Here is a 12996-nt window from a genome sequence, read left to right on the forward strand (position 1 = left end):
GTCCTTGTGTTAAATGATACTGAGAGAAACGGGTAGAGGCTGGAAGTCTCTGCAGAGATCCTTCCCTTGTTTGCAAAGGGCTCAGCAGACTTCTCAAGGCAGACTCAAGGCAGACTCTGCCAGGAACCTAGAGCTGGCCGGAAAGCACCCGTGGTCTATTTTGGAAATAATCCTCCTGCTTGAGTGAACCCAAGACAGAGTCCCAACCTGATTTAATTTGTTGTTTCAGTGAGGCTATTAGAGCAAATACCCTGTAGCTAGCTACTCAAACAGAAAGAAAATATCGTTACCTTAGCGTGCTCAAGAAAATATCATTCTCAAATTGCGTCTAGGGGAGTCCTATGATGTAGTTTAACTGCACGTTCTGTGGAGCCTTGCAGCTTAGCCTCCGCAATTAGAATAAAAAAATGCATTGGACATAAAGCACCGTGTAAAGCCTGCGTCATTAAGATAGCTCAGGCAAAAATATTGGATTCAAACTTCTCTGACTTGTACTTACCTGTTCGTTTAGTTTCTTCTCTCTTGGCGTATTCATACACCGTACATTTGAAGGTAGTGGGTGAGTCACTCTTGCCAACTTGAAATCTAAACAACCGCCTTCTTCTTCCCTACCTTACTGTACAAAATTGAAGAAGATGAGAACTAAACTCTTAGGCCTACACACTCCTTCAATTCTGAACCCAATTAATTAAATAAACCAGAAAGTATGTAGAACAGTATTTGAAAATCTCCTTTAGGATTCACTGCCACTAAGCCATTTTTTTTCTTTAAATAAAAGATGTGTCATTTTAAAGATCATAAAACACTCTCTCGTATACATTAAAATACTAAAGAAGAATTAAATAGAAATAACTTTTTTAGGGGCGCCTGGGTGGCTCAGTCGTTAAGCGTCTGCCTCCGGCTCAGGTCATGATCCCAGGGTCCTGGGATGGAGCCCCGCATCGGGCTCCCTGCTCGGCGGGAAGCCTGCTTCTGCCTCTCCCACTCCCCCTGCTTGTGCTCTCTCTCTCGCTGTATCTCTCTCTGTCAAATAAATAAATAAAATCTTAAAAAAAAAGAATAAATAACTTTTTTATTACCTTAGTTAAATAAGAGAGTGGTACATAGGACAATTTCAGGTAAATTTCAGGTATAGTGAACATCATCTTACAGAAATGGTTTTTCTTCTAATAAATGAGGTTTTTATTTTAAAGCTCAGGACATTGCTAAGAGTAAAATATCAAGTTACTGGATAATAAGTTAATACTTACAATTTTAAAATGTGATAGGCAAAATCTGGAGCAAAGCAGTCATTCCAGTGATAAAGTAAGAAAATATGGAAAATTGACATTGAACGTTTTTGTAGTCACCATTCGTGTTGAGAATATGGAAGGCTGGCTCCTTTTTGGTAATATGACTGAAATTATAATAAACTTTGAAAACTGGAAATATTAGGATGCCCAAGAATAACTTTTGGCAAAAATGATCTAACAAAATCAAATTATTGGTTTGCCAGTCTTGATTACTCTAAGGGAGAAAAAAGTGACATTTTTTAAAAAACTGAAAACTCTTTAACTCAAGCTGTTTCCTTTCATCCTCTACTTGGTATAACATCAGATGTGTTATCAGGGCTTCTAAATCCTCAGAGCAAGCTTCTGTTTCCATGGTCACTGTGACTCAGCATGAGCTCCCTCCTGAGACGTGGGCACCCACTTTGTGGTCCAGCACGTGATGATTTTAATTTACTTAATTTTTCTGGCAACAATACCAAGGACAGTGGTCAACACCGACTTCTGGCTTAGTCCGGGATAATGGCTGGGGCTTGATTAGGAATTATCAAACAGTGATGAGTCCTTTGAAAAAACTTAGGCCCGGTGACCGGTCCTACTGTTTGTTTCTGCCTAGTGTCCTCTGTTATTTTATCCATCCAGATTATTTTGCTTCCTTCTCTGTTGGAATGCTGTCATCTGCTCAAGCACCATCAGGATTGCTCCTCTGTGTTCACCTTAACGGTATGATTCCTTTTAGCAGAGAAATCACCTCCCTCTTCCTTCTTTCTTCTCCACAGTTCCAGACTACCAAGAACAGGACATCTTCCTCTGGAGAAAAGAGACTGGATTTGGATTTAGGATTCTGGGTGGAAATGAACCAGGGGAACCTGTGAGTCTCTTGTCTACCTCTTCCCCCAGTGCTGTTTTCTAAGATATCAAAGCAAATTGGCAACAGTGGCAAATTACCAAGATTTGAGTCCAGCCATGTGCAACACAGACTGTTTCATTTCAAGTAGTGTGGGTTATTCGCTGGGTTTTGCGGAGCTCCTTTTGCCTTGACGAAGAAGAGACTCATTCCCTTCTTTAAAGTTTGTATTCATGTTTATAAAAAGTGGCAGCTCCAGCACCTGGAGCTCCGCGTCAAAGAAAATGAAAACAAAAAGCAAAATAATAGGCATCAACTAATGAAACAATGTCGTGATCCTTCCGGCCAAATCTGTTAAATCGGCCAGCAGGGAGTGGGCTTTGTATATAGCTAGTGTACAGAGAGCACTTAACAAGACATGAAAGATCAGAGGAGGTAGGACCGCTGTCTTTACAAAAGTAGAAAAAGAGCCCTGGACAAGAGTCAGGCGACCTCGAACCTCCCTGGTCTTCAGTTCCCGCCTCACCTTTAGAACAAATTTGTATAACATCCTAAGAATGTTTTCAAAGGAGAAAAGAGAACTAAAGATAAATACTGTTAACTTCTCTTAATAAAAAATAACTATTTATTGAGCACTTACTATGTGCCACACCCCATGCTAATGGCTTTTAACATACATTTTCTCATTTCTCCATCAAATCCCAGAATTTATCCCCATTTTTCAAATTATCAAAGACACAGAAGGGTTAATTCACTTGCCCAAGATCATAGCACTAGTAAGTGGAGGGACTGAAAGGTTCTGACTTCAGGGTCCACATTCTTAATCACTCTTTTGTCAAAGTTCTTTGTAAACTGTAAATACCATCTAAAGGTAGTTACAGCATTTTTATTTAGTGAGGAGGCAAGGAAAGCACAAATAATTTCGCTAAGGTTTAATGAACTGTAAATGTAACAAGACACTAAATATAAAGACTGCTCTGCATGCAGCTGCTAAAAGTACAGAAATGGGATGTCAAACCAGACTTTGCATGATTCATTGCCTCATTGAGCAGTATTTTTTGTGCATTCCCTATTGCTAGGCATGGTGCTGGACCTTTAATGAAAATTAGTATTACTATTATAATTTCCAGAGTTTCCTGGAAGGAGGGTTCTGAGGTAAACAGAGAAGGAGAAAAGATTTTGCCAATGAAGGAGTAAAGTGATGTATTTCTTCTGCAAAGGGGAAAAAGTGAGTCCTCACCAGACCCCAGATAAAGGTCAAGGAACCAAGCAAGAAATAGTTACTTTCGGGATGCCTGGCTGGCTCAGTCAGAAGAACATGCAACTCTTGTTCTCAGGGTCGTGAGTTAGAGCCACACATTAGGTGTAGAGATTACTTAAAAAAAAAAAAGAAAAAAGAAAAAGAAATAGTTGCTTTTCCACCATTTAAGAATTACTGTAGCACCTATCACAATGGCCTGATAACCTGGTGGGTGCTCAGTAAATGTTTATGGCACAGATGCAGACATGAATGAATGAATTGAATTGTTTTCAGAAATGTGAAGGCCATCGGTATAATAGTAAACCAAAAGGTCAACGTTTCATCCATAATCCAATTACTCAACAGATTTATATCGGTCACATTGTACCACTGGGTGCTGCTGATACGGACGGCCGCCTGAGGTCTGGGGATGAATTAATCTGTGTGGATGGGACACCGGTAATTGGAAAATCACACCAGCTTGTGGTCCAACTTATGCAACAAGCTGCCAAGCAAGGCCACGTCAACCTCACGGTGCGGCGTAAAGTGGTGTTTGCAGGTATGTTTTTCATTTATCCCTTTAGACAGTGCTTTGTCACTTTATGCACAGAAAAGGCCCCCTTCCTGTGTCTGCCTCCTCAAGCATCTATTTTAGCAAATCTTTGCAAATGTGATTAAGCTCAGACTTTCCAGATGGTTTCCTTCTCTCAACTCCAGCAAAACTACTGTCATTCAACAGTACTTTAATGTGCCATTCATGCACGTTCAGCAAAACCTTCTAGAAGAGGACTAGTTGAATATATACTCCCTCTCCTCATCTCCCTGCCAACCAGAACTTAGTCACCTCTTCACTTGATGTTAATTCTCAACAAAAGAGGTCATTATAAAAGGCAGGAACGCTGTAGCTTCAAGGTACAAGAACAAAAATTAGTTTTGTGCCGCCAAATAAGCTCATAAAAAAGTTAGTGATGCCTTACTCTGTTGCTGCTTGTCATAGGTAAGAAGCCAAGGTTTGTTTTCTCTGTAAGAAAGTTGTAGAGCTGGCCAGTTCTTGGCCATCGTTGACTTCTTTCTCCTGCCTGTAAGCTTTAAAGTACTTGAGTTCTCAAAACATACAAACCCTTTCCGGCTCAACTCAAATAAAACCTTCCCTGTGAAACCCTCAGAAATTCCCTCCTTCTTCCAACTCCCTTCCAATTTTGGCATTCCTCCCTTGCCATTTTTGTGAATCATGGTTTACTTTTGTATCAGAATCTGCCATTTTGAGACGGCTCGTTGTGTAACTGTCTCCTTCCCATTCACTTGCCAACGTCTTGAAAGCACACACCACATGGGATGTTCACTGTGTCTGCAGCCCCCACCTTGAAATAGTCAAGACAGAATGCAGAAAAAGCAGATTGTTATATCACCTGAATTACTGAAGAAATATGAAATGAAATATCTTTTCTTTTTTTTTTTTTAAAGATTTTATTTATTTATTTGAGGGAGAGAATGAGAGAGAGAGAGAATGAGAGAGAGAGAGCATGAGAGGGGGGAGGGTCAGAGGGAGAAGCAGACTTCCCGCCGAGCAGGGAGCCCGATGCGGGACTCGATCCTGGGACTCCAGGATCATGACCTGAGCCGAAGGCAGTCGCTTAACCAACTGAGCCACCCAGGCGCCCATGAAATATCTTTTCTTCAACACTTTAATATTTGTGAAACAGATACTTACCAAATGAAATTAACTGGCCCTTTGTTTAAAAAAAATTGTATAACTCACTTATATGGATTATATAATTAATTAATTATAGAATTAAGATATCAGATTCCAGTGTGAGACTCCTACCTTACTGAAACTGTGGAAAACGGTGTTAATCAGTCATGGATTATGCCCAGAGAGCTCACTGATGGCCTCAGAATATTTCTTAAAATGGTACTCCATGCAGTCAGTAGCAGTCAGTTAGAAATGGCTTTTGAGATGGGTTGAAAATGTTTGATTTCACTGACCCAAATAAAAATAATAGAGCAATGTGATTTTTGTTTGTTCCAGATTTATTTTTTAAATATTAAATATTTGAGGGTTTTAGCTCTGAGTCAAAGACATGTTAAATCTATAAGAGACATTAGACTGAGTGCAATAAGCTGGTCACAAAAGGGCAAACATGGTATGAATCCACTTATATGACAGACCAAGAGTAGTCAGATTCATAGAGACAGAAAGCGGAATGGTGGTTGCCAGGGGCTGGGTGAGCGAAAAATGGTTCATTAGTGTTTAATAGGTACAGAGCTTCAATTTTGGAAGATGAAGAGGTTCTGGAGATGGATGGTGGTGATGGTTGCACGTTGCTGTGATTGGACTTAATGCCACTGAACTACACACTTAAAAATGGTTAAGATGGTAAATTTGATATTATATATATTTTACCACAATAAAAAGACATATATGAAGGGAGAACTTCAAGAATAAATGTCTTATGCAAAACCCGAACACGCATTTTGTTTGTAGCATCAAACCTGGGTCACTCCTGCTTATTATTTTGGCAATTTTGGTGTGCTTTATCCTGTCACCTGCTGAAGCAATAAAACTGGAACTCTGAGGAAGGCTGACATACCCAGGAGTGTGATCAGAGTAGACAATGACATCTGGAAAGTAGGAAGAGAAACTAAGTATACCTCTGACGGGTGTTGTCAAGAATCCCACAATAGGGTAACTTTAATGGTAAAGTCAACGTGCACAGTCCGGCCTGATGGAAAAATGGAAAGCAACGCTGCTTGGCAAGCTGAGCAGAAGTGTGACTCTTGAGGGTAATGACAAGGTGAACGTGCGCTTAGGTCTCTGCTGTAAAAGTGGGGGTCCTTGCGGGTGCGGACCACACCTGCGCTTCTGCTCACGTTCCTGTGATTCGTGCACGGAAGGCAGTTCAGAGGGCCCCTCTTGCAGCCGCCTGGAGCCTGAGAGCGGATGCCCATATTCAGTAGGCTTTTGTCCCCCGGGGTGTCACCTGTGGGCTCCTGGCAGGAGCTGCGGGACAGGAGCTACGTGCGGGACGAGGGGCTGGGGTCTCGTTGCACACTGTGGCGCCGGCGGCAGGGGGGCAGAGCAGGGGGGTGGCTGAGCCGGGCCTCCGTCTCTTTCTTTCTCTCTCTCTCTCTCTCTGTCTCTCCTGCAGCCCCCAAAGCCGAGAACGAGGTGCCGTCGCCGGCCTCCTCCCATCACAGTAGCAACCAGCCGGCGTCGCTGACCGAGGAGAAGCGCACCCCGCAGGGCAGCCAGAACTCCCTGAACACGGTGAGCTCGGGCAGCGGCAGCACCAGCGGGATCGGCAGCGGCGGCGGCGGCGGCAGCGGCGTGGTCAGCGCTGCCGTGCAGCCCTACGATGTGGAGATCCGGCGCGGCGAAAACGAGGGCTTCGGCTTCGTCATTGTGTCCTCGGTGAGCAGGCCCGAGGCTGGCACGACTTTCGGTGAGTCCGCTCCCCCGCACCTTCCCGGGACACCGGTGGCGAGCGTGTTGTGTTGCAAGGGCGAGATGGCCAAATTCTCAGTAACGGAAATGCTTTCATGCTTTTCGCTGCAGGTCATTAAAGTCTTAATTGGGGATGGAGTGTGTGTTCGGTAGCTTTTCCCTTCCTGAAGGTTGGATTTTTTTTTTTTTTAACCTTTCAGCTTCCATTCAGAATGCGTGTTCACATGCACACAACTTCGAGCATAAATGGAATTTGCATGAAATTTGATTAGCGACCCCTTGACAGTGTAGAGTGAGCAGTCCTTGGCAAAGGATGCCTTTGTGAGGTCCTGAGTAGGATATCATGAAGAGCAGAAGCCTCACCAGGTGGAGGAGGTTTTGGAGTAAGCTTATGGTGGTAAAAATGCCTAGGAAACAATACAAGTGTAAAGAGTAAACAATCATGTGAAGTGCCTGGTCCAGTTTATCTGTGTCCTTTCTCTACTCTAACCCCATTGGAGATTTTTAAATGTTAAATAATATTTTTACCATTGTCTGCTTAAGAATCTAGTTAAGATCTGAGTTCAGAGCCATTTGTCTTCACGGCCCTTGAATCCCAGCAGGGCTGATTGTCCTGTCTCATCCGAATGTTGGGGGTTTCAGCAGAGTATGGAGAAACCCAATTGTCACCCTCTCAGAAGGTTAACTGATGGGTGTGCTAGCAGAGACAAACAGGACCCACATGATTCCAAGAACCTAGTAATCTGTGAATCTATTTCCTGTTAGAATGGATTATAAAAATATACTCCAAAAATCATCCATCTTCTTCGTTAGGTTAAAAAGTCACCTGTTAATCTCCCAAGCACATTTGTTCATTAATACGGAATAGGATGGGAGATGGAGAAGGGCTATGCAGGCTTTGAAATTTACGCACTTCTATCCCCACACTGACTTGTCCAAAAGAGTCTAATGACCTGTGGCCCAGGTCACTGCTGGCTAAGATCATGCGAGGTGCTCCATCCCTTCAGCTTTCTGATCCAGTAGAACTCCCTTTACCTTTGTACGTTGCTTCCTGCTAAAGCCATTTCCCCTGAGGTCTGTTCCTTAGGAGACTGAGTCAGTCAGGTCTATGCATGTGTGGCTGCGGTAACAAATGCCCGTTACTAACAGTGCTTTTGGGAGCTACATTAATAAAGTTATCACAGCATGTCATGAATGGATGACTGGACGCCAAGGCAAGGTTTTTGGGGCTTTGTAAATTGATTTGGGGGACTTTTCTACTTAATTTAAAAATCTAAAGAAAGGCAAAGGGAGGAAGAATTCCCATTGCTTTCTTCAGATCTACAATTTGATTGTCCCCATGCACCTCCTGATGTTCTCAGGATTTCGGAATTGTCAGTTTCACTTTTTACAATGAGATAGATATGTCAGGTGGGAGGCTATGTGTTATTTAATGAATACTGAATGTCTTCTCACAATTTGGTCTTTGATTGTTTTCCTCTGGCTCTTCTTACAATAAACAAATTCAACTTTCCCTAATACCTTGCATGAGACTTCTGTTTCCAACTGTGCAGAGCTTTCCTCACACCTGCTGTTTGATACCTTTCTCATGTGAGTTGTCCACGGAGAGGGCCTAAACTTAATCCAGACCTTGAAGTTGAGTATGGAAGCCTACCCAACCTGCCTTTTGGGTTCCAAGAGACCGTTTGCTTCCTTTTTAAAGATTCTGTGGCCTTGACCTTACATGCAATGATACACACTCAGGCAAATACGCCAAGATTCAAAGAAATTATAATGTCTTTCCCCTCACATTTTATCCTCAAGGTCCAAATTATGACAGAAGCGCCTACTCAGTTTCAGTGTCTCCCACGTTCATTTTATCACCCTTTCCAAAAGGCGACTCACCTGCCTAACTAGCTTCACAGTCCTCAGAAAGATGAATTCTCAGAATAGGTAAATACGCATTTAGCTGCAGACCGTATGTCAGGACTCAAAGCCAATCTTCCACCCCTTTCTAGAAGTTAGCAGTACTCATGGTCATGACATGGGGCGGGTGCCTCAAAGTGCACAAAAAGCTTTCCTCTTCACATGCACCTTTCCTGGTTTTCATATTGTAGATGTGCAGTAACTGATCATGAGGAAGGAAACGATCAAAGTTTCCAAAGGGTTGAGGAAGGATTTGAACCTGGCTTTGGATCACTGTTCTTAGCCTGAGTAGATGCCAGGTTTTCAGAGTCCTTTGAGGGGATTTTTTGTGAGGAAGGAGGATTTCAGAGTTAATGAGCCACCGGGGCCCTACCCTGAAAGCATAGGCAATAGGCTGAATCAGGAAAAGGTCATAAAAGGAAAAATAGGGGTCAAGGTTGGGTGGCTTTGTTCGCCCCCGTCTTGTAATTATGCCTTTTTCCTAAAGCTTTCATCATTCTGGGGAGAAGGCAGCAAGACTAAGTGCTTGTTCATTAGGTGTTTTCAGAGGGAATTTTGGCGGTAGCAGACTCTTCCGCCTCACCAGACGCCTAGTGATTCTTTTTTCTGGAGAAAGAACAAAACATTGGCAGAAGCTTGAACAGCATCTGGCAAAAATGAAGGGATGCGAACACAGAATGTGGAAGAACATCCACCCCAGCTCTGAGCTTCACATTTGCAGACCCAAAATAAGCCAACAGCGAGTTATTTTGGGGCTGTTGAGAACCTCTGAAGTTGCTAGCTATCACAAATTGTGTCAGCGATCGAAGGAAGGAAGCTGGGGTTTTCCCCACGTTTGGAAGGGGGGCAGGGAGCGCAGCGAGGAGCAGCACCCCCCCCCCACAGGCCCTGAGTGTTGCCAATGTTTTGACCATCGGCACAGAGCTCTCCTTTAATAACATTTGCTTAATGCTTTACTTAATTAACACTTAACCTTCTCTTTCCCTTTTCAACCCTTTTTCTCCTCCCTTCGCTATATTCCCACGTAACTTAAAAAAAAAAAACAAAAAACCTCAATATCAAAGCAGGCAATGCATGTGTGGCTATGCCTCACAAAATAGGTCGGATTATTGAGGGGAGTCCTGCTGACCGATGTGGCAAGCTGAAAGTGGGAGACCGGATCCTGGCAGTGAATGGATGTTCCATCACCAACAAGTCCCATTCAGACATTGTCAACCTAATCAAGGAAGCAGGAAACACAGTTACCCTCCGCATCATTCCTGGGGATGGTAAAGTATAACTCTTGTGTCTCTCATTCTGTCTTGAGCTCTTCCTGGGCCTCTCTTTCTTTCTCTGTCTCCCTCTCATCAGGATCCATGTCACTGAAGAGTGTTGATTTAGAGGCAGGCTTACCCATCCCTAACTGAGCATACCCATCCTGTGGTTGTAAGCCGTCATTACTAACCCTTACCACCCCCCTCCCCTTTACGTAATCCTCTTTCCCTGTGACCCTGTCTTGCTGCAGATACAAACATTACAGAAAATCTTAACTTCCCCATTTTATTTTGGTTTTGGTACCCTTGTCCTTACAAGGATAGAGTGGTTTGAATACAGGTGGTATAAGATCCTCTGATGTTCTATCTGGAAATGATTTTTTTTTTTTTTAAATCGCTAAAATTTAACTGTATGTTGGGTGCCTGGCTGGCTCAGTCAGTAGAGCATGCGACTCTTGATCTCAGGGTCATGAGTTCAAGCCTTACCTTGGGTATGGAGCCTACTTAAAATAAAATTAAATTAAATTAATAAAATAAAATTTTTAAACTAAAATTTAACTATGATATGGTAACATCACAAAACCTACATAATGACAATTCAGAGCCAATACTTTTTTTTTTTTTTTTTCAGAATAAGTGAATATATGAAAGGTTTTTGTTGAGTAAGAGATCCTTGGGGTTTGTGCTTACTTGGTTTGTCTAATTTTTGCATGTGGATGGAGAAAGAATAAAACCTCTTTTTTGATAGGTTATATCTACATTAAACTAGGCCTATTCTTGTTTGTTAGTTTGCTTGATTATTTGATTGGTTAAATTCAAATCTTGTTTCTTTTACACCATTGGTGATTCTGCCCCCTAGGGGACATTTGGCCTTGTCTGGGGTGGGTGCTAATGGCATTTAGTAGGTAAAGGCCAGGGATGCTTCCAAACCTCCTACAGTATACAGGATAGCCCCCCACAATGTAAAGTTATACAGCAGAAAATATCAATATTCATTATTCATATCTTTTTTAAGATTTACTTATTTTAGAGGGAGCGAGTGCAAGAGTGCCTGGGGGGAGCAAGGGTCCGAAGGAGAGGGAGAGAGAGAATCTCAAGTAGACTGCGCTGAGCACGGAGCTAAAACAGGATTCGATCTCACAATCTTGAGATCATGACCTGAGCCAAAATAAAGAGCTGATGCTTAACTGAGTGAGCCACCCAAGTGCCCCACTCATTATTCATATTTAATAAAAATGAAGTTGATACACTGATGTCACGAAGTATAGATTCTTCAGAGAATTAAGTCCTGAATACTGACTTCATGTTAAGCAGACTTTGCCTTCAGGAGGAAAGCGATACTTGTCTCACATGTTTCAATGTCTTTTTTGTTTAACTATACATGTTATAAAATAAAATACGTATTCTCGAAGTCAGTATTTCTCAGGAAGAAAATGTGGTTTAACGAGATAGTGTGATAAAAATTCTATGTCCTTGGGGCGCCTGGGTGGCTCAGTCAGTTAGATGTCTGCCTTCGGCTCAGGTCATGATCCCAGGGTCCTGGGATCGAGTCCCGCATCGGGCTCCCTGCTCAGCGGGGAGTCGGCTCCTCCCTCTCCGTCTGCTCCTCCCCCTCGCTCGTGCTTGCTCTGTGTCTCCCTCAAATAAATAAATAAAATCTTTAAAAAAAAAAAAAATTCTATGTCCTTGATCTGTAAAATAGAAAATCAGAGATTTTATCTGAAAGTAATTCACCAAATGAATATTTTTTATAATTGTTAGAAAGTGATCCCTATTAGTTTCAAATTCAAGTGGTATAAACTGTGCCTCTCAGAAAAAAAATAAATCATAAACCAAACAATAAATACTTGAAAATTGTCGGTTCCAAAACCAGAGAATTTTCTCTGAGCCAAAAATACCCCATACCGAATGTGGAGGAAAAAAGAGCTCCTTGATTGCTGGTCTACTTCACCCTGCCTCAGATGCATGGTTAGTAATTTACCATGTGGTTTGGAGTCCATTCTACCAGCTCACCACTCTGGAAGGCAAATTACAATTTAGGAATGTGATCACAGGATGATAGAACATAGGTTCCTAAGGGAAAGGATGAAGGAAGCCAGAAAAATTAAGTGAGAAGTGGTTGAGAGAGCCAAATGTGGTATATAAATTTAGACACATCTATCTACATGCTGTAAAGAGATTTCAAAAAACTAATCCAGAAGAAGGCAACACAGGCATTGACTTGCTATGTCTATATTGGTCAGTCTTAATGTGGGAAGGATAATGTCCAAAGATGGAAGGAAGGAAAGAATGTATTCCTTGAGGGAAGGGCTTAGAAAAAGAGTTTGAAATCAGGAAAGATACAAATATGCAGAATCCAACTTATGCTACCCTGCACATACTAGGTATTGACTTAATAAAGTGCAATGGAAAAGTTTTAGAAAATCTGAACACCAAAATATGCAGTGCAAGGTGAATTACTCAGTAGCAGTTGTCAATAAAAAGGCAATTTTTAAACTTCAGTACTTAGAAAATATAAAATTCAGGTAGACATATCACATACTCTCTTGGCTAGAAGAAAGTAAACACGACAGCTGATTCAATGTAGTTGAGGACCGATGTGCTGCCCAGGATATGATTTCATCCCAAGGTACTGCAGTAGTTCATTGCCATGATAATAAAACTCTTCATCAATTACTTTGTAAATTTTGGAATCCAGGTAAAGGAAATCACTTCTGACAGAGGGTGAATTTCTGATGCTCATCTTTTTAGTGGGGCCAAAAATGGCCATCTTGGAAATTAAAATTGAGGCAGGGGAGTCGGATTTCTGGAGAGCTGTTGGAACAATCCAAGAGAAGTTTGCAAACACCTAGAAGACAGAGTGGCCATTAATGAAGGTCTGATGAAGAGAGACACATGGCAGATCACTTGCTCTCTGCGAAGGTGTGTTAGACGTGGAGAACTGTAGAATAAAAGGGAGTGTGTGTTAGGGACCTCTGCTCTCCTTCAAACCTTTCACACGAATGGTTAATTCATCAAGTAGCCCAAAGACAGTGTTT

General features: G+C 42.2%; 1 protein-coding gene across 5 annotated transcripts in view; it reads left to right on the plus strand.

The window, feature by feature from the left end:
• MAGI1 (membrane associated guanylate kinase, WW and PDZ domain containing 1) overlaps positions 1–12996 on the plus strand; it is a 616636-nt gene that overhangs the window by 586844 nt on the left and 16796 nt on the right. For 3 of the 5 annotated variants that reach the window (XM_044921244.1, XM_044921248.1, XM_044921253.1), the window contains 4 exons: positions 2048–2139; positions 3722–3914; positions 6505–6798; positions 9773–9973. In XM_044921244.1, the coding sequence (XP_044777179.1) occupies positions 2048–2139; positions 3722–3914; positions 6505–6798; positions 9773–9973 (780 nt within the window). Of the gene's footprint in view, positions 1–2047; positions 2140–3721; positions 3915–6504; positions 6799–9769; positions 9974–12996 lie in introns of all 5 variants that reach the window. The other 2 variants (XM_044921255.1, XM_044921251.1) reach the window with 1 other exon arrangement.

The sequence above is a fragment of the Neomonachus schauinslandi genome, chromosome 1 (genome assembly GCF_002201575.2).
Source record: "Neomonachus schauinslandi chromosome 1, ASM220157v2, whole genome shotgun sequence".
In the NCBI taxonomy this organism is placed as follows: Eukaryota; Metazoa; Chordata; class Mammalia; order Carnivora; family Phocidae; genus Neomonachus; species Neomonachus schauinslandi.